The following is a 22511-nucleotide window of genomic DNA, read 5'->3' as shown; positions in this document are numbered from 1 at the left end:
CTAACTGAAGTTATTTCAAAATCTTGCAAAGCTAAAGAGTGAGGACATTTCTTCAGATAAACAGTTGTAACTTGCACTCATTTGAAGGAATGCTAACATTTATTTTATTCACTAATATATAAACGGTGTGACCGTTGGACCGAGCGCAGATTCAACACAGTACTAGTGCAGTTTGTTTTTTGTAGAACAAAATTTATTTGAAACGCACACAGTAGGATCCACCTGGTTGCCTACTCAAATCATTGGCCAAAGTTTAACTAAACGTCGCGTGCTCAGTCTACATTATGACGTCATGTTTCAGACGTAAAACGTACACGTTTTGTCTTCGGCAATTGACCCTTTTAATAATATATGCAGACATGCGCAGAAGAACTTCCGAGTGGTTAAAGCACGAGTTGTTCTGTGAAGCGTCAAAGATTTATATTTTTGCCAAATATGCTTTAAAAAAATCGAAAATATGTAAGTTTAACCCAACTTAACTAATAATAAAAATAAACTGAATAAAATCATTTTATGATACACTATGGGTTTTTTTATTTCACTTCCTTGACGAGTGACAAGCATTTCCTGTTTACTGTTACCTTGTTTACATTAGCAACAAGTATGGAGACCCGCGAAAACTTGAAGAAAACAAACATAAGTGTATTACGTAACATAGCATCTGATCTGGGTATAAATTCAAAGAAAAAGAAGAAAGATGATTTAATATGCGACATATAATCCAGTCAAGCACCAGAAGTATCATTAACTCCAGTTGTTCAGTCGTTATCTGCCGTTGATGGTGCTGGAGCCGGAGCCGGAGTGCCGTTCAAGGAAAACATGCCCCTTTTAATGCTGTTCATTATGAATCGATATCAAACAATATTCAACTTCCGAAGGCATCGTTCACTTCCGTCTATGAATTCATGATCACAAGAAGAAGACAAGGGGATCAAAGTATCCAAAATTTCAAGGGCTTAGATAAGTCCGTGAAACATTTTGACGCTGGCGATGTCCAGGTTATATGTTTAGCCCAAGTAAGTTTATATTTTCATACATCAAAAACAATCTCCCAAGCCCCAAAACTTTCATAAACTATATATATACACGTATTCACCATACTGATTTGGCAAGCAACAAAAATATTTTTTTAATATCAGACCAATTTTAGGTGGTAAAGAATTGCTATTTATAATATATATTTTACATATAAATATATAGTGATTACAAGTAAGTTTTAAAATCATCAAAACATAATCGTGTCTTCCGTCATCTTCTCCCCCCGCCAAAAAAAAATATTAATTATTTTATTTTTTACACTGACAGTATTATCTGATTATTTTTAACAAATTTCAGATTGATGGTTCAACAGTGTACATAAGAGCATACTTTTAAGCCTCCATGAAAAAACAGCGTTATCAAGTTTTTTGTGCATTACTCATGCTGATGGCAAAAGCAGAGTGGACTTCGCCTATTGCCAATACCCCATAGGGTAATTTTTTTTTTTAGTTTATATTTTAAAAATAGCTAGCATTGTGAAACTTGATACTTCATACATACTTGAGGATTTACTATTTTTGTGAAGTGAATTTTGTTCTCTGCATACTGTTTAAAAACATAGTTATTGTGGTTGAATGCATGTTAGATAAATAGCATTTTTTATTTTAATAGCAATATAGCTCATCAAAATTGCTTGTCTCTGGCACTTCACTTTAAGTCTGTTTTACTTTCTACAGATTAGCTCAAGCATGCACTCATATTGGCGGTCTGCTTTTTTCTATATCCAATGTGCAATCCTCAGCAAAAGCTTTGGTGCAAACGTACCAGAGCTGCACATCGTCACTTTGCCAGTGGAATGAACCAGAAGCCAAAGCCTATTAGCACCCTGAACCTGTCAAGGCCGAAGGTAGTGGCGAGCAGTTAAACCGATGTCAATGTAGCTATGTTGTCATCACCATCACATGGTTCAGCAATGGCAAGGTTCGACCCAAGACATTCTGAGGACAGACACCACAGCCTCACATGGTCACTGGATCAACTAAGGAAGCTTAAAGCTAGTTTTCCCCTTACAGGTTTATTTGAAAACTTGCTTACATTAAAAGCAATTTCTCCTTTAAAGAAAACAAATTCATTTGTAAGTGCAATGTCTCTCTGAAATGAAACAGATTCTTTAAATTTATTGTTAACTTGTGAATTCCAATCAATATATGCACAAATTTAATTGCTGTCTTTAATTGCTGTCTAGGAATGGCTCATCTCTGGAACATCCCAGACACTGGTGTCCCAAGTGTAGTGGAGAATGAAGTGGAGGTGACTACAGCTGTACACCCATTGCATCTGAAAATGGAAATTATGGTGTTTTCAGATGGGAACTGTAAGTTGACAGTGTGTTCAATCATATATAACAAAGACCTAAACATAGATTAATTGCATGACCAAATAAAAAAGATAAAGCACACAAGTGTACAAATGTGACATATATTTTGAGTTAATGAAAATCAATTATACATGTACAAGCATTGCACAGTATATTTTTCTCATTTAAACTACCGAATCTGTATAATACAACAAAAAAATAATACAATACAATAATAGAAACAATCTATATTTCAAAAAATGCATTTAATGCAAACAATCATGAATTCTTAAAAAGCTCGATAAGGACATTTTTTGTAATTTGTCAGTGCCACCACCTATGATAGACCAGGAGTTAGTGAGCTATATAGAGAAACACACAAGAGCACAGAGACTTGGTGACCTCTGGAAAAAGCTTCATCTCGGAAGGATTACCAGTTCCATATTTGGTGATGTTCTTCAATCAGGAGACAAACCAACATCCCTTATCCAACAGATTTTATATGGATCGAATCTAGACAAGTAATTAAATTTTCCTCACTGTCCAAGTAGCACAATACAACACAATACTGACATCGTTTATTTCAAAAATAGAACAAAAAACTTAGTGAATGTTGATATTAGAAACTATTTCTATGATTGAAGGTACTCTAAGCTACCTCTGGCAGTCCAGTGGGGAGTTGACCACGAGATGGATACTAAGGAAGACTACCTACAGATCAGAAGAGCTATTCAAATGGAAATTGATGAACAAGAGTCTGGTCTTACTTTATGTTCAACACATTCTTTTCTAGGGGCTTCCAGTGATGGAAGAGTGGTTGATAATGAAAGCACTGGGCTGCTAGAAATTAAATGCCCCTACTCCATCTCAGGACAAAATGTAACATTGTTGGGAATATCAGATATTACGTCAATGAACTCAAAGAAGTTTTGTCTCGAAGTTGGTGAATTGGGTCTTACATTGAAAAAATCGCATAAGTACTATGCACAGGTTCAAGGTGAGATGGCCATCATTGGACTCCCCTGGGTGGACTTTGTAGTATGGACAGCGGCAAAGTCAGACAACATTTTCATTGAGAGGATTTACTTCAATGAACAATATGTAACAAACATGCTACCAAAATTAGTAGAATTTTACATGAGGCATATTTATCCACTACTAGTATTGTGAAAATTTCAATCTGAAATAACTAAATGTATGATTGTATGTAATGTAAATATATACAGTATACTTCCATCAAACAACACTGTTGCTCATATACATGTATGATGTGGCCCGTAGTCTCTTGTTTATCCAATGCTTTAGGATCAGTGCCTGACTATTTACAACATTTTTGAAAATAAAAGTGTCTGAAAATTGTTATCTATTTATTTTTCTATAGAAAACTACTTCATTTATTTGTGGAATTAACCTTACTTTTTTTAAAAGGATAGCTCTGATTCAGTTTTTGTGTAATCTGGAATAATTCTAGGAATAATCATGCAAAAGTAATTAATTTCCCATTTAAATAATTTATCTTACCCGAAGAATTATTTGATTCATCTATCGAAAGTTTCTTTCCATCAACAAGTGGGTAATCCAACTTGGTCAGCCAACAACAGACTTGAAAAATCTTTGTGATGAAGTGGACCATAGTAAGAGGAATCGTTCCTTCCAAGATGTGATAATTCTTCACTCGCCCAATGTTTCAAGCTAGGTATCTCTATATTTTTTTTCTTTTAGTTTCTTACATCATAACATTTTCTATCCCTAGATGATTCTGCCATCATTCTACATTACTAAGTCCGCCAAAAATAAATGCATACACGCCTGAAGTGTGTTCGGTGCCATGGGAAATAGAAACTTTCATTGTTTATTCGTGTTTTATTCGTGATTTTGATATTTGTACCAACATCAGAAGAACTTACACACCGTGTGGAATCACACATAAGGGGGCCGTGATCGGTGTAACACGGGGGCCGTGAATTTGAAGCGGTGAAAGTAGGTCATCGAGTATTCAAAGACCTATTATGTATAATTAAAATCGATTTTGATAACCAAAAGTATCGCACGGAAGACAGTGATTATTGATAAACTACCTCTAGTAACATGGGAGTTGAGATATCTCTGGAAAAGCTCAAACACTTCAACAATATGCAGGTGGGGTAAGCGCCACGTATTATTTTCAGGGTATTTTATTAAAAATTTCGAATCCTACCGCAGAGCTTCCAAGTTTTTTCGTCCAAAATCATTCCATGTGAATAGAGAATATACATTTATAAAAGAAAACCAACTCACACATGTGAATTGAGGAGTATTTGATCGAAAACCCGATGTGGCGTAGGGGGCTGTGGTCCTGTCACACCAAGTTGCGTTCCCACAGTGTGTTCACGGTGTTGTAAAATTCATGAAATCGCAGTAGGCTCGCAAGAAAAATTCTGAAAAAATGTACAATTTTATTTAAAAATTTTCAAGTGAAGATGTCAAGGCGTCCTGACGGCGACCGAGGCGTTTTTACGGAGCTCTCACGGCGTGTAAACGCGTTTCCACAGAGTTCTACTTGCCAATTGACTGCGCTCTCGCTGAGTCTCCGCCGAGCGCACACGACGTACTAGGAGTTTTTACCGCGCGTCCACGGCGTGCTCAGCACGCTGACTACGTGCGCAAGACGTTTTCTTCTTCTGGGTAGGTTAATGATAATTTGTATAGTTGTATGGGAACGAACAAGAATTTGCAACTAGTAAATCCTGGAATATTCGCAAATGCTACTTTTTACATAGTTTTACATAGTTTGATAATACCACATCGCTTGCTATTGTACATCAGCCCTTGTTCGAGTTTTCATGCTCTTGCTGACAACGCACTAGAAATGCCGTGAGAGCGCGGTACAAACGCTAATAAACGCAGAAGAAACGACAACAGGGCGCGATGATCGCAGCAACAGCTCTATGGGTCGCTGTGTGAACATAGACAAATGAAAAACAACTCGTTGAAACGCTGTGGATGCGCAGTGAGAGCGCGATAGAGACGCAGTGAGATCCCAAAGGACTCCGAGAGGTCTCCGTGCAAATGGAATTGACTAATGACTGCGTATACATTGCGATTAGCTGGGTTCCTTGAGCGTGCTAACGAAGCTCTCGTGGCGCTGTTAGGGACCTTACAGCGCTGTCACGGCGACCTCACTACGCTTCTACGGCGTGTTCATAGAACGCAGAGCCACGGCGCGTACTTTTTGCGTGTTCAAAGTGCACGCCGTCGCATGGCGTTCTAAAATATTCTAGGCGATCCTACCGCGACAAATGAAGATGCCGTTGCTTTGTTACGGCGCTGTAGGAGACTCTACTGCGTTAACCTTGGCGATTTTAATTATTTAATGACGCAGCGGCATCGCCATGAGGACGCAGCTCCGGTGTGACAGGGGTTTAATAAAAAGGAATTCTTTTAAACATTGTATTTTTTTTAAAAATAAGAATTGTCATAAAAGTAAATGTATAACATATAAGTAAATGTATGGATAGAACTTTATCTAGATTGCGTGAGTGCGCTGATATTAAATTCAATTTAATATCCCGAGAACGATAAAAACATTACAGATCCAGAAATGTGGGGGTTTTTTTAAATCGAGGATCCAAAATGAAATAATTCCAAAATATTTTAATTGAGAACGACTGGATTTATAATTTCAGATGTAAGCCTGGGTTGACTGAATTTTTTTAAAATGTAAAAATGGAAAAATAGCATGATTTGTTCGTGAGACGGAAAAAACACCGAGTTGCCTCTATGGACAGCAAGCGTATGCGAGACAGATCGCATGTTTTCGACAATGATGAATTAAACAATCTTTGCTTTTTTCGACGTGCTAAAGGAAAAACTTTGACAGAAAACTTCATTATTGCATACAGCACATATATTTATACACATGTAGTTACAATTTGTTCAATTGTTATTAAAAAGACAAAGCTTTACATTTAATTCACAGTGTTCGTTTTTGATATTTCTAAAATTGGGTTAAATCAGAACAGTATAGCTGTCTTAATTCGGTCGATGCAGGTTTCAAAAGACTGGTTAAAAAGGTGAACAAACAAACAATCCTAGTAATTCAACATATATGCCCCCCTCCCCTCCACTGTGCCTAAATGTGCTACTGTAACTATGTTATTATCATTCTATTTTCCGAAGGTTGTATTTGATTTTTAATCTAACCTTTATATCTTGTTCGCAATATAGTTCAGAAATTATAAAGCACATTCAAACGTTACACATGGTATTTTTAAAAACTATAGTAACGCTAAAATACTGTTTTAAAGATTGAGATCGTAACGTAACGTTGTTGTGACAGTGAATCGCCATTTTTGCAAAGCGCTTTGAGAAAATATAATATATTATATATTTACACTGAAAATAGTTATGATAAATATATACATTGATAAAGAAATTATATTCTTAGTGGTTGACATATGTTTTTTTGTTTGACAGTTTCTAAAATAAAAAAAGAGTCACAGCCCCCCCTTCCCCACACGATCACAGCCCCCTACGCCACATCGGGTTTTCGATCAAATACTCCTCAATTCACATGTGTGAGTTGGTTTTCTTTTATATTAAAATGTATATTCTCTATTCACATGGAATGATTTTGGACGAAAAAACTTGGAGGCTCTGCGGTAGGATTAGAAATTTTTAATAAAATACCCTGAAAATAATACGTGGCGCCTACCCCACCTGCATATTGTTGAAGTGTTTGAGCTTTTCCAGAGATATCTCAACTCCCATATTACTAGAGGTAGTTCATCAATAATCACTGTCTTCTGTGCGATACTTTTGGTTTTAATAAACGCGGCCCCCGTGTTACACCGATCACGGCACCCTTATGTGTGATTCTACACGGTGTATACGTGTTACGATTAATCCTCGCTTCGCGAGGCGGGCTTCGCCCGCCTCGCTGCGCTCGGTATTAATAAACAAGATGTGAAATGAATCATTTCACATCATTAGGGTCTTCCGTTTCCAACGGAAGACCCTCTTGTTAGGGTCTTCCGTTTCCAACGGAAGACCCTCTTGTTTTTCTTCGGTTTCTTTTTATTATTATTTTATTTTTTATTTTTTTTCTGACTCCTTCTCAGCTTTATATCTCAAAAAGTTTTCATCCGATTTCAATGAAATTTGCAGAGCTTTTGTAAAGTTACCGTGCCTAAAAGATGTTAAAGTTTCAGCATTTACGTCACTTCCGTTCAAATTTTGCGGCCATTTTTAAATTTTAAAAAAGCGATTTTGTCCGGAAGAAATCTCCGTAAACTTTAAAGATATAACTTTGAAATTTTTACTGATGATAGATATATCAATTCTTTAATGTACTGGGGGGTTTAAAATTTTGTTCATCAAATTTGCTCAAAACCGGAAGCAGTTCCAATTTTTGGAAATTTTCATTTTTTTGAACAAAATAATACAATACTACATTCTTATAGAACTTGCCATGGTGAATTCAAATCTGAAATCCGTTTGAAAATTGGACGATGCATTACAGAGATATCGGGGTTTAAAAATTGATTTTTCCGGAAATTTTTATTCCGCTTCCTTGGTTTAAAAAATAGCGTAATGTTCAAAGTAAAATTAATTCGTACCAAAAATAATTGTTAAGTCGTACTTGAACACATTCGGATTTTTTTGGTCATGTCGTTCTTGAAATCAGAAAGGTTTTTGTTAATTCGTACTTAAAATCATTCGGATTTTGGAAGTCGTACCAGGAATAATTCGATTTTTTCATCTTTTTATTTTAGATACTCTTGTTGTTGGTTTAAGAGCTCTGCCTCTTACAGGAACTTCCGGCTTTACTTCCGAAATTAACGGAAGACCCACTCGTTGCTTTGCAACGAGCTTTGCTCTAGTTTTTCTTCGGTTTCTTTTTATTATTATTAGGGTCTTCCGTTTCCAACGGAAGACCCTCTTGTTATTCTATTGTTTCTTTTTATTATTATTATTATTATTCTTTTTCTTTTCTTCTGACTCCTTTTTTGCTTCATAACTCAAAAGGTTTTAAACCGATTTTGATGAAATTTTCAGAGATTTTTGCAAGTTGGCGTCCCTCAAAAATGTAAAAGTTTTAAAGAGAACGTCACCTCCGTTTTGACGTGACGTCATTTTTAAAAATTTCAAAAAGTCATTTTGTCCCGGACTTTTCTCAAAAACGCTTTAAGATAGAGGCTTGAAATTTTCAATGGTTATGATTTGGTCGATTTACCTCTGTAATAAGGCTCGAAATGAAAATCTGTCACTTCCGGTCGAAACCGGAAGTGAAACAAATTTTTCGAAAAAATGAATTTTCTGATCAAATCAAAAATGAATATGTGTTTTGTAGAGCTTATTAAACTGAATCTAACACTGAAATCTGTTTTAAAATCGGACGATGCATTACAGAGATATCGGGGTTTAAAAATTGATTTTTCCGGAAATTTTGATTCCGCTTCCTTGGTTTAAAAAATAGCATAATGTTTATCGTAAAGTTAACTCGTACCAAAAATAATTGTTAAGTCGTACTTAAACACATTCGGATTTTTTTTGTTAAGTCGTTCTTAAAATCAAAAACGTTTTTGTTAATTCGTACTTAAAATCATTCGGATTTTGTTAAGTCGTACCAGGAATAATTCGATTTTTTCATCTTTTTCTTTTTATTACTCTTGTTATTGGTTTAAGAGCTCTGCTTCTTACAGGAACTTCCAGCTTTACTTCTGACATTAACGGAAGACCCACTCGTTGCTTTGCAACGAGCTTTGCTCTAGTTCTTTTTCTTTTCTTCTGACTCCTTTTTTGCCTCATAACTCAAAAGGTTTTAAACCGATTTTGATGAAATTTTCAGAGATTTTTGCAAGTTGGCGTCCCTCAAAAATGATAAAGTTTTAAAGAGAACATCACATCCGTTTTGACGTGACGTCATTTTTAAAAATTTCAAAAAGTCATTTTGTCCCGGATTTTTCTCAAAAACGCTTTAAGATAGAGGCTTGAAATTTTGAATGGTTATGATTTGGTCGATTTACATCTGTAATAAGGCTCGAAATGAAAATCTGTCACTTCCGGTCGAAACCGGAAGTGAAACAAATTTTTCGAAAAAATGAATTTTCTGATCAAATCAAAAAAGAATATGTGTTTTGTACAGCTTATTAAGCTGACTCTAACACTGAAAGCCGTTTTAAAATCGGACGATGCATTACAGAGATATCGGGGTTTAAAAATTGATTTTTCCGGAAATTTTGTTTCCGCGTCCTTGGTTTAAAAAATAGCGTAATGTTAATAGTAAAATTAACTCGTACCAAAAATAATTGTTAAGTCGTACTTAAACACATTCGGATTTTTTTGTTAAGTTGTTCTTAAAATCAAGAAGGTTTTTGTTAAGTCGTACTAAAAATCATTCGGATTTTGTTAAGTCGTACCAGGAATAATTCGATTTTTTCATCTTTTTATTTTATTAGGGTCTTCCGTTTCCAACGGAAGACCCTCTTGTTATTCTATTGTTTCTTTTTATTATTATTATTATTCTTTTTCTTTTCTTCTGACTCCTTTTTTGCTTCATAACTCAAAAGGTTTTAAACCGATTTTGATGAAATTTTCAGAGATTTTTGCAAGTTGGCGTCCCTCAAAAATGTAAAAGTTTTAAAGAGAACGTCATCTCCGTTTTGACGTGACGTCATTTTTAAAAATTTCAAAAAGTCATTTTGTCCCGGACTTTTCTCAAAAACGCTTTAAGATAGATGCTTGAAATTTTCAATGGTTATGATTTGGTCGATTTACCTCTGTAATAAGGCTCGAAATGAAAATCTGTCACTTCCGGTCGAAACCGGAAGTGAAACAAATTTTTCGAAAAAATGAATTTTCTGATCAAATCAAAAATGAATATGTCTTTTGTAGAGCTTATTAAGCTGAATCTAACACTGAAAGCCGTTTTAAAATCGGACGATGCATTACAGAGATATCGGGGTTTAAAAATTGATTTTTCCGGAAATTTTGATTCCGCGTCCTTGGTTTAAAAAATAGCATAATGTTTATCGTAAAGTTAACTCGTACCAAAAATAATTGTTAAGTCGTACTTAAACACATTCGGATTTTTTTTGGTTAAGTCGTTCTTAAAATCGAAAAGGTGTTTGTTAATTCGTACTTAAAATCATTCGTATTTTGTTAAGTCGTACCAGGAATAATTCGATTTTTTTATCTTTTTATTTTATTTACTCTTGTTGCTTTAAGAGCTCTGCTTCTTACAGGAACTTCAAGCTTTACTTCCGACATTAACGGAAGACCCACTCGTTGCTTTGCAACGAGCTTTGCTCTAGTTTTCTCTTGTTATTGGTTTAAGAGCTCTGCTTCTTACAGGAACTTCCAGCTTTACTTCCGACATTAACGGGAGACCCACTCGTTGCTTTGCAACGAGCTTTGCTCTAGTTAGGGTCTTCCGTTTTCAACGGAAGACCCTCTTGTTATTCTTCGGTTTCTTTTTATTATTATACTTTTTCTTTTTTTTTCTGACTCCTTCTCGGCTTTATAACTCAAAAAGTTTCCAACCGATTTTGATGAAACTTTCAGAGATAATGTGACACTATTATCCCTCAAAGATGTTAAAGTTTTCTTGACAACGTCACTTCCGTTTCTACGTTACATCAGTTTTAAAATTTTCAAAAAGTCATTTTGTCCGCGGCGTTTCTCAAAAACGCTTTAAGATAGAGACTTGAAATTTTCAATGGTTATGATTTGGTCGATTTACCTCTGTAATAAGGCTCGAAATGAAAATCTGTCACTTCCGGTCGAAACCGGAAGTGAAACAAATTTTTCGAAAAAATGAATTTTCTGATCAAATCAAAAACGAATATGTGTTTTGTAGAGCTTATTAAGCTGAATCTAACACTGAAAGCCGTTTTAAAATCGGATGATGCATTACAGAGATATCGGGGTTTAAAAATTGATTTTTCCGGAAATTTTGATTCCGCGTCCTTGGTTTGAAAAATAGCATAATGTTCATAGTAAAGTTAACTCGTACCAAAAATAATTGTTAAGTCGTACTTAAACACATTCGGATTTTTTTGTTAAGTCGTTCTTAAAATTAAAACAGGTTTTTGTTAATTCGTACTTAAAATCATTCGGATTTTGTTAAGTCGTACCAGGAATAATTCGATTTTTTTCATCTTTTTATTTTAGTTACTCTTGTTATTGGTTTAAGAGCTCTGCTTTCCACAGGAACATCCAGCTTTACTTCCAACATTAACGGAAGACCCACTCGTTGCTTTGCAACGAGCTTTGCTCTAGTTTTATTTTTTATTTTTTTTCTGACTCCTTCTCGGCTTTATATCTCAAAAAGTTTTCAAACGATTTCAATGAAATTTTCAGAGCTTTTGTGAAGTTACCGTGCCTCAAAGATATTAAAGTTTCAGCATTTACGTCACTTCCGTTCAAATTTGGCGGCCATTTTTAAATTTTAAAAAAGTGATTTTGTCCGGAAGAAATCTCCGTTAACTTTAAAGATATCGTTTTGAAATTTTTACTGATGATAGATGTATCAATTCTATAATGTACTGGGGGGTTTAAAATTTTGTTCATCAATTTTGCTCAAAACCGGAAGCAGTTCCAATTTTTGGAAATTTTCATTTTTTTGAACAAAATAAGACAATACTACAGTCTTAAAGAACTTGCCATGGTGAATTCAAATCTGAAATCCGTTTGAAAATCAAACAATGCATTACAGAGATATCGGGGTTTAAAAATTGATTTTTCCGGAAATTTTGATTCCGCGTCCTTGGTTTAAAAAATAGCGTAATGTTCAAAGTAAAATTAACTCGTACATAAAATAATTGTTAAGTCGTACTGTATCACATTCGGATTTTTTTTTAATAAGTCGTTCTTGAAATCAGAAAGGTTTTTGTTAAGTCGTACTAAAAATCATTCGGATTTTGTTAAGTCGTACCAGGAATAACTCGATTTTTTAAAATCTTTTTAATTTAGTAACTCTTGTTATTAGTTTAAGAGCTCTGCTTCTTACAGGATTTTCCAGCTTTGCTTCCGACATTAACGGAAGACCCACTCGTTGCTTTGCAACGAGCTTTGCTCTAGTTTCTTTTTCTTTTTCATTTCATTTCTTGGTATGCAGTTCGTAAATAAAGAATTACGTAGTGAGAATACACGCCATATAACAGTTGTATTATTTTCATACAACTTGTAACTATATATAGGGCCTATATACTTGCATGGCTTCGTAATCGTGACGTAACCTCAAGTCTTGACGTCAGAAATCTTAACTTCAACACAATGTCCACTTTTTATATTGCTTTTGTTAAAGTGAGACTGAGATCAAAAGTGAGCTCGTCTTAATTTCATGGCAACGGGCCAGATTCATGCATTTTATTTGTTAAAAACTATCTGTACATTTAAGTGTTTCCGTGTTATTGACGTCACATGGTTTTATGTATCACTAAGTACTAACTTCTTGTTCCGTACGCGTGTTATTGACTTCACACTGTTGTATGTATCACTAAGTACTAACTTCTTGTTCATAATGAGAAGATCACTTTCCTGAACGTGCATATTAATTTGCGTTTTTAAAACTAACTCGTGCAGCTATGCTTAACATCACTTTAATTTTCTTTGTCTCTGTGATTTTCGAACTAAGCCAAACTTATGGTAAGTTCTGTATTCCTCTACATCAACTGCTTCAACCATTGTGATTCTTTTATGTGTGTTAATGCGTTAAACATGTATTTACATCAATCAAATATGTTTTCCCTTTAGTTCTTACGATAATCGATTGTTATTCATACATGGATAACATAACAAAACTCTTAGCGATCCAATGAAATGACTTTACTGTATGCGTAAGAATATACACATTTTTAACTGCTTTTTATGTGTTGTTTAGCTTTTTAATGACAACTGAATTTTTGTAGCTAAAGTAAATAACTTTAACATCACTCATTAATGTGGGTTTTTTTTGTACTTATACTGTAAACTTTGCGTGGATAATTTCTTGTTTGATTGAATCTAAAGCTACATTGAGAGCACGAATTCCACGGACTTTGGCGGACTCTCAAGTAGCTGCAGTTACCATGAAAACTTCACATGTATGGAAAATTGGCTGTTCCTTTTCCTTTATCGACAATAATGATAATTTTCGTACTTTTCCTCAATTTTTATGAAGAATTGATTAATGATTAAAAAATAAATGTTTATATAAACCATAAAATGCTTTCTTTGGTGCTTCATTTGGTCTATGAGAGTAGCTAGCATTGCAGAAAAAAATGTGTTTCCCGCGAACGCGGATTGAGTATTTTTTTTTCAATGCTTCATGTTGCTACCTTCATACCAACATAATGCACTAAAAAAGATATTTTATTGCGTGGACCCCGAGGTCCACGCAGAAAATATATAAGCGAGGTTAAACCGGATGCTATGGGGAAAATTCAGCCTGCGCATGAGCTAGCCTGGTTCCTGTGGGTAATGGGTAGCTCAGGGAACCAGGCTAGCACACGTTTATCTGAATCGGGATCGGGATTCCGTGCCATATGCACACATAAGTTCAAAGGCGCTGTAATTGTAAAGTTGTCGGTAAACAGTACAGAAACAAAGTATTCCTTTTAAGGAAATGATTGGCACGTGATATGAACGATCGGTATTATGAAATAAGTTAATGGTATACCGAAACTACAATATGCATCAAATAGCATAATTTGCAATGGTTTTTTTTACGAATACACATGTATATAGCAGGCGAGGCTAGAGAACTTCCCGATTAAATTTTTTTAAGCATTTAAGTATGATTGAATAATTATGTCACTGTATAAAAGTTTAAATCTCAAGAAAAATGCTTGAAAATATGAAATTTTTAATTTACGCAAAGCTGTCACTGCATAGTTAACAAAGTAGTGCGAATCGTAATGTGTGTGCTGACAGTACAAATAGTAGAACTCACCAAATTCCGGATATTATACATGCAAGCTTCAATCATAGATAGTTCATAATTATTTTAGAAGTATGAATCCTTTAAATTCTCAGATAAAAAGTCAGGGCTATACATACATGTATACGTAATACAACGTATAAATTTAGTGGTTAAAAGCAGAGGGCTTGAGTCGGTGGAACCTCTGATAATCGTAAGGCTTTCACGTTTTCGTGGAAACACGTGCAAATGGTCCACGTATTGTAGTCCTTTTTTAAAGGACAGCAACTTGTTATACTATTTTATTACAATCAGAAACGACCGTAAGTGGGTTCTTTTTCCAATTTCAGAAAATTTGGCGGTAAATAGGAAAACTGAACAAAGCTCAATCAGTGAACAAAGCAAACAGTCCGGCCTGGCCGTGGACAACAATACAGACCAAAGTGTTTCAAGCTGCATGCGCACGAATCTCGAACAGGAAGTCTGGTGGCGAGTAGATTTAGGAGAAATTAAGAGTATTTACGATATCCAAGTCTTTTATCGAAACGACAGTGATGCATATGGTAAAGTGGTATCGTTAGACATATATTTTTAGAATGCTGTCATGTTAAATACAGAAATTTGGTTTAGGCGCAGTTTATAATCAGTTCTATTAGGTACCTTAGCGCTAGCAACACACTTGGTAACGGGTAATACAACAAATTGTTACATGGGTAACACTATATAAATAGTGCCTGTTTGGGAGGGTAACAGTTGAAATTGACACCCCGAGAAACCATTGTCAACCGACGCGAAGCGGAGGTTAACAATGGTTTTCGAGGGGTGTCAATTTCAACTGTTATCCTCCCAAACAGGCACTATTTATTTTGTTATACTGAATGTCTTTTTTTAAATTTTTAAGAAAATTTTACTGCTTTTATATAGGAATAACGTGAATTCTACAGCGAACCGTACGCGCATAGTTTTCGCGCATGTAACATTTTTTAATGTTACCCGTTGCCAAGTGCGTTGCTAACGCTGAGGGTAATAGTAAATATTATTAACTGCGTCTTAACCAATCAGATTTCAGTATTTAACTTGAGAGTATAACAAAACGAATTGTTACATGCGCGTTAATTATGCGCATGTAACAATTTTATTAAAATAATTGGTGGTTCAAAAAAAGGTACTATTCATGCGTATGCATGAGTAGGCAAATCGGGAGAACAAACATTGGATAAAAAGAACGGTCGTTGTTTTGAATTTTTCAAAAATTACGAATTTCATTACATTTTCCCATAGAAATGTTTACGTTGTCTGATATAAATAGTTGCTTAAATTTGTTGAGTTCAATATAAAAGTTATGGCAATTTTTCATTAAACACACACAAAGTTGTACTGAAATTTGATAATTTTAAACAATAATGTCAACTTTTCAAATTAACAAGAATTTTGTGTTCTCCCCTGTGTTTCTAACCATATCAACATCATTTTGTGTATTTTGTATAAAACATATAATCTAATAATCATTTGTTTCGGCTTTAAAACATCAAATAAATCTCACTTAACATTTTTAATCTGATTCCATGGCAACGGGTAACTGTCTTTTTTACATCAAGACAGATCTGTGCATATGTATTTTTATGTACTAGTACTTGATTTGTAGTAAGCACAAGAGTGGACTATCACGCTGGGTTTGCACTGTATATATCAAACACCAAGTGCGACGGCCCAACAGGTGGACAGTTATGTTATAAAAATAATGATGTCAAACCTCCACTTCAATCAGATCACATATGTCAAATTCACGGGCGTTACGTCACATACTATAACGAGAGAACAGTAAGCGGATCGAACCTTCCTCCAGGCGTGGTAAATACGGAGACCATAGCTGAACTTTGCGAGGTCCAGGTGTTTGGTGGGCATATATTAGAAACCAGTCTTTTTTTCAGTTTAATATACTGTAGTATACTGAAGTCACTACTAACCGTTCCACAGTGCATATGTACATGTTAATATTAGCTATATGAATTTTTGGAACAAATTAAGTAAGCAGTTTTTAATTCAAATACAACAACTTTTTTTTTATTCAAAAAACAATTATCTAATGTAACCTCATGCCAATTCATATCAAACTTAACTAAACTTGAAGAACGAAATTTCAGACTGAGAAAATCAAACAAAAATCTTATGGTAAAATATGTACTTATAAAGGATGTTCTACGGGTGTGTTCGGGGACGATTGTGCCGAGCCTTGTCCGCAAAACTGCAGAGATGATCTGTGTAAAGTGGAGACAGGGGTCTGCCTGCAGTGCGTTGATGGATGGAAAGGGGAATTTTGCAATCAAAGTAAGAGATGTGTCTCTTAACGTGTGACAGCGCGGGAAAAAAAATAACCATTTTTTTATATGAAATTATTATCAATGTGCCATGCAGTTCATTAAAACCGATCTATTTTTTACTTTAATGTAGCTACAACTGTTTTCATATCCGTTCCCCAACCAATTGTTTCTCAGCCCCCGTCCAGCTATACTGTGTTCATAGCTATAGTATTTGGAGTGATTTTGATGTTCCTCGTCGTGATCATCGTTGCATTGCTGTACAAAGTTCGGTAGGACCCAATGGCTTCATGTCAGAGAAACTAGAACTGTTGGTTTTTTAGCTCACCTGAGCTGAAAGCTCAAGTGAGCGATTCTGATCACATTTTGTCCGTCGTCCGTCTGTCCGTCTGTCTATCCGTCCGTCCGTCCGTCTGTAAACTTTTTACATTTTGAACTTCTTCTCTAAAACCGCTTATCCAACTTCAACCAAATTTGGCACAAAGCATCTTTATGGGAGGGCGAATATAAATTGCAGAAATAAAAGTCCGATCTGTATTCAAAGCGGAAAAAAATTGAAACTGTAGAAAAAGGGGGGTGCATTTTTAAAAATCTTCTTCTCAAGAACTACTGAGTCCAATTCAACGTAGTTTAGCATAAATTATTCTTATGGGAAGGAAAATATAAATTGCAAAAATTAAGGGCTAATTCTGTTTCAAATCTGAGTTATTACGAAAATAATAATAAAGGAAAGGCGTGTTTCATCTTCGGGTTCGGCATCCGGTAAAATGGGTAGGCAAGACTTGGCCTGGGCAAAACAAAAGATTGGCAGTTATTAATCTGCCATCTCATTAAAATTTCAGGATATTTGATGGACCAGTATATTTGTATTCGCTGTAAATATTGCTGCAAAATAATGCGTATTTTGAATTGACGATTGCCGATCTGCCCCGGCTTTTATTTTGCCACGGCCCGGATTTGCATACCCATTTTACCAAGACTCGTATTCCATACTTCTAAAAGGAGATTCTTTGTTTGAAGCAGCCATGACATTATACGAAAAAGGGGCGATCTGACTAAGACGAATTTGCTTGTTATACAACAGTTCGCGTATGAAGAGAAATTTTTGAAACATGCAAAATATATTGGTGCCGATTTTGTGAGGTAAATTGAGGCTAAATATTTCAATGCGTTGACAGTTTTCACACATGACGTTGGTGTTAGCTTGTTCTGATTTTCATTTCGTTTTCATTATTTATGCTTTGTAACCTGGGAACTATCGTCTGTATTTCGTGATTTTTACGTATAAAACCAAACAGAGACTTCGGTAAATCAAACAGTTAACTCAGTTAAACAGTTAATTCATTCTATCGGTAATTCGGCATTATCTTTTGCGTAATGGTAGATTAATGCAATAGGTTTTGTTGAGATGCTCGGCATTTTCTCGAGTTTATTCAGTTTAAATAAAGTTTGATATCGCTGACGGAAAATATGTAGGTATAATTATACATGTATATATTTGATTCATTTCGAAAAAATAAATTGTGTTCTTTATTTGTTATAGTGCATGTTTCTTGTTTTTAATTGTTTACAATTTCTATTTACTAACCATATTTGAGTGTTAAGTTTCTAATTATAAGCAAGATACAGAGATTTGCTCACAATTCTATGTTTGTACACAGATCTTAAAAACTAAAGATTAAAAAAGTAAAAAATTTGTCATTATTTATTAAGAAAATTTTCAAAGTCTGTTCTTCCAGAAACCAACTTTTACAACTTATTGTATTGTAAACTTAACCTTTTTTCGTCATTATTACTCCTGCTGTACATGTGATCCTTGACTGTGTTTGTGTACATTTGTATAAACTGATTTTGAACCTCAAATACCAGTGAACTGGCCATTCTTTTTTTCCATTTTAAATGCTGAATAGGAAATACCAAGTTAAAAATCTTAAGCTGAATGTAATAAACTCAAGTGAACAAAATATGACTCAAACCTAGGCGAACTGTGAGCTCTGTATCTTGCTTATAATTGTACGATTGACGCTGGAACATTAGAAATTCTATATGAATTAGAGTATGTTAAATACTTGTAGAAAAAAAATTAAAGAATGATATTCTGTATATACCTACTCTCTGGGGCCCCTTCTTTATACAATAAATAATGTGAAATCTACATCAATTTTGATAGTTTTTCAGACACGAGTAAATAAAAACGACATCTTTAAAACAGTTTTCCATAGTTCTGACACATTTCTGTTGCGGGGATAAAGTAATTATCGCTATTCATAAGAAAATATCACAGCGGAAAATTATCCTGGTTTGTACGCGAGGTAAATAATAGTCATTTAATTATAATGGAGAAGACAAATTAAATTTTTGAATGTTTTTAATTTGAGGAATTGAGCACATTGAAGTACAATTTTCTTCTTCACATCTATACATGTAGGATTTTTTAAATAAAATAACTATCATATTTTTTTTTAAAAATACAATAACTAGTAAGTAGTTGATGAAAAAATGTACTTATATGCTCTCATATATTTTGAACGCTTTACAAAGGGGGGGGGGGGGGCAGAACGAAAATATAGGGAATTGGAAGTTAACAACTTAACAGTGTACCCCTACCAAATGTTTGGTTTTATATCTTGCGTAGGATTTTCTTATTCTGGTAAAAAATAGTATTTCATGAAGGTACAATGTCAAAGATTACGTGTATGCAAAAATAAGTGTAAAGTTCGAATACTTCACAATATTTAATTTATGTTATTCTACCGAGGGACCATATTGCACAATATCTTTTGAACGCCCATTGTTGCTCATGTGAGCGATGTGGCCCCATGGGCCTCTTGTTTCTTTATTATATGAACATTATAATTAAGAGCAAAATACTATAGTAAAATAAAGGTTTGATATCCCACCCCACCCATTCCCCTTATAATATTAGTCATTAATATCATTACTTACACTTTTCTTTAGCAAAAGCAAATCGTCTAAGTCCCATGTGAATGCTGCATATCAGGGAACACTTCCGGCGGAAGAATCACAGGGCAATAACTACGCCACCTTAAATCTGGGTATGTCTGTTAGTACTGTGCATCTGGGGCTCGTAACATAAAGGGTACTTAAGTCTAAGACAGTGCATAAGTAGGACTTATGTACATTCTTAGACTTAAGTCCGTAACTAGAAGAGTGCTTAGCTAAGACAATTTACTCAAAACTTAGGCGGCCGGTAGAGGTGACTTAAGTATGTCTTAAGTATTGTTTTCACACATTTAGAAGTTTTATTGTTATTAATTATTTAAATTCAGCATATGATTACAGAGTATTAATCACATTATGATATTTACACAGAATGAATATCTTAATATTCACCAATATAAATTTTTTGATTTGATTGATATAAATATTAATAGTGGTCATAATAATCTGTCACATTTTCCATAAACCGGTAGTATGCAAGTGGACTGCTAGATAGGTTGTAAACACGTAATGGTCGGTTTACAAGAAGTAACTGCATATATAAACTCGCGAAACTTGAGAAACTAAAAAAAGGACGTTCAAATACAGAAAAACCCTAAGCGATTTTAAAGACGACGATTGCCTCATTTCAATTTATCGACTTAATGAAGGAATTATACCCAGATTATGTGAATTGCTTTATTGGCGAGGTAAGAGGTAGAACAAAAGATAAAAAGAAATCCACTATATAATTATATCAAGTTCTAAGGCATCGCAATATTACGCCACAGGCAGTCTTCGAGAACGACTAAAATAGTGAATATTCGTCAAAACAAACAAGCAACAACAATGACTGAATATACCGGTATTGTCCGAGATCCATCGCTTTGAGTTTTTTAAAAATTTTAGGCACATATGTATACATACTCATGCCACCTAGAATGTTGTGTCTGTACATTTACATCTACCCCATCTAATATCAAAGATGTCATGCACGTGTATCTATAAAAGCCAATACATTCAAATTCGACCAAAGAAATGAAAAATACGTTTTTACTTTTTAACATAAACATGACTTAGCTAAGACATTACTAAGCTTGCTTTATGTTACGATATAAGACATACTTAAGCAGGACTTATGTAGGTCCTAAGATTCAGCCTAAGTCCTACTTATGACCCTACTTAAGTCAAAATCTTAGCATGCTTTATGTTACGAGCCCCAGGTCTGATAAATTGTCATTGTAAATGGGAGTATCACTCCACATATAGAACCTGACATGATTGATTGTATAACTTGACTTCATTTGTAATATAAGAAGTGCTACATAATTAATAGTTCAGTCATACGGAAACAATCTAGTATAGGGGTATTTTCGAAATTCTTCAAATTCGGATTATAAGAGTTTTGCATATTATTAGCCGTAGACTATTTACACCAACAACGTGTCTCTCTTGATTTCAGAACCCACTTATTTGGGACATCAATATGGTCACCTGGAGGCCAGTAACGCTTCACGGAGTTCGCATCCCTATTTATCTGTCCTCTGAGTCTTTACATGTAGATCTTCGATAAAGACTATCTAACTGACATCCCGCATCAACTATATCATTATCATTAGTCATGATCGTATTTTAGACTTGGTATGGCAATATGGCAACAGAGTTCCTCATCATGATCAACAAATAAATAAAAATATCAAGGATTTTGTAGATTTCAGAAAAAAATTTAGTGGTAAAAACATGAATTATTGTATTGCATTCGCATAATAAACGTGTTTATTTTAATTATATTATAACCATTCAAACATTTTGAGAGTTCAAAAGCAAGAGACAACACATTATTGCATTATTTTATTGTTTCCAAAATATGTTCAATTGTTTTATATCTTTATTCTTCATATATCCGGCTATTTGATGGATTTTTTTCTGTAGACTGTCTTTGTATCGTTTATTTTCCTTGTTTTTATTACTTTGTTTTTTACATTAATTACTATATATTAAAAACGATTTTTTTTCATCATATATTTTGTTATCATTTTTTATGAAAAAAAGTTTTTTAAGCATGCTTGTATTAAGTGTTTTCATTGCTTTATGTACTTAAAAAGAATTGTTAAACTTGTCGTTTTTATATAAGCGGTGAAAAGAGAAAAACGATATTTTTTATTCTTTTGGACATTTGATAAAGTTAATATGATCTACGGAGTGCTAAAAAGGGGAGGGGGCATGCATATTCTGAAAAGTATTTTATTTCAATACATGGTGTACGCTATGAAATATATAACAAGCATAAAATCTACCGTGGCAGCAAATGCATTTGGGAAAATTACCAGATGAGAGTAAATTTAAAAAAAAGAAGAAAAACAAGAAACCACACATATACAAACTGTTACAAATACATGGATAGTATAAGTTTTAGGCAATAAAAAGACCATTTGTTCCTTAACTTTAGTGGGACATGATTGAATGATAGTTAATATTTTCCGCGGTACGGAGATTAGCGGAAAATAATTGTCTTGTTGATTCGAGTAGAAAATTGTATCCAATGAAATTCATAGTTACGAGTCACGTGGTGACGAGTGTATGATTGGTGTTCGAATAGCACGAGAAATCAGTTCTAGCCCGTCATCTTACAAAGACGCATCAAATTTACATCAATAAAAAATTGTTATTTTTTATTTTTTATTATACTATAATTTAGAAGCTTAAAAATTTTCATATTTTTGTTGTAAAGTCCCTGCACTACCCTTGAGACGGCGCGCATTTGCGACTTTGACATGGTTTGGGACACAGGTTTCCAGAGATTTTTCTATTTAATAGTTTTTTATTTCTGTTTTTTTCTGGCCGGTCACGTCGTCGATGAAAGGTTCAAATATTTGTTAAAAAAGGGTGAGGCAGTGATTTTTTTATATTACAGTATATGTACATGATACAATTTTGTATTGTTCAGCTTAAAATAAACTTCCGGCTCCCCCGTATGCATTCTGGGCTAGTCGGCAAATATATATTTGCTTGTCATTTTTGTAAGAATAGATAAGAC

General features: G+C 34.3%; 1 protein-coding gene and 1 pseudogene across 4 annotated transcripts; both read left to right on the top strand.

Moving 5' to 3' along the window:
- Positions 1–574: 574 nt before the first annotated feature.
- On the top strand, positions 575–3839 carry LOC128191841 (uncharacterized; annotated as a pseudogene).
- An 8963-nt stretch (positions 3840–12802) lies between these two features.
- On the top strand, positions 12803–22476 carry LOC128192934 (uncharacterized). 4 transcript variants are annotated; one of them, XM_052866025.1, is made up of 7 exons: positions 12803–12964; positions 14567–14779; positions 15985–16146; positions 16410–16544; positions 16668–16806; positions 19493–19590; positions 20937–22476. In XM_052866025.1, exons 1-7 carry the CDS (start codon positions 12904–12906, stop codon positions 21020–21022), a joined length of 894 nt encoding a protein of 297 aa, XP_052721985.1. In that variant the 5' UTR covers positions 12803–12903; the 3' UTR covers positions 21023–22476. The 4 variants fall into 4 exon arrangements, with proteins under 4 accessions (XP_052721985.1, XP_052721983.1, XP_052721987.1 ...); XM_052866023.1 differs by having other exon boundaries at positions 12806–12964; positions 15862–16146; XM_052866027.1 differs by having other exon boundaries at positions 12807–12964; positions 15985–16113.
- Positions 22477–22511: the final 35 nt, after the last annotated feature.

This window comes from Crassostrea angulata, chromosome 7, assembly GCF_025612915.1.
Source record: "Crassostrea angulata isolate pt1a10 chromosome 7, ASM2561291v2, whole genome shotgun sequence".
In the NCBI taxonomy this organism is placed as follows: domain Eukaryota; kingdom Metazoa; phylum Mollusca; class Bivalvia; order Ostreida; family Ostreidae; genus Magallana; species Magallana angulata.
This window is presented reverse-complemented; position numbering and strand designations above follow the sequence as displayed.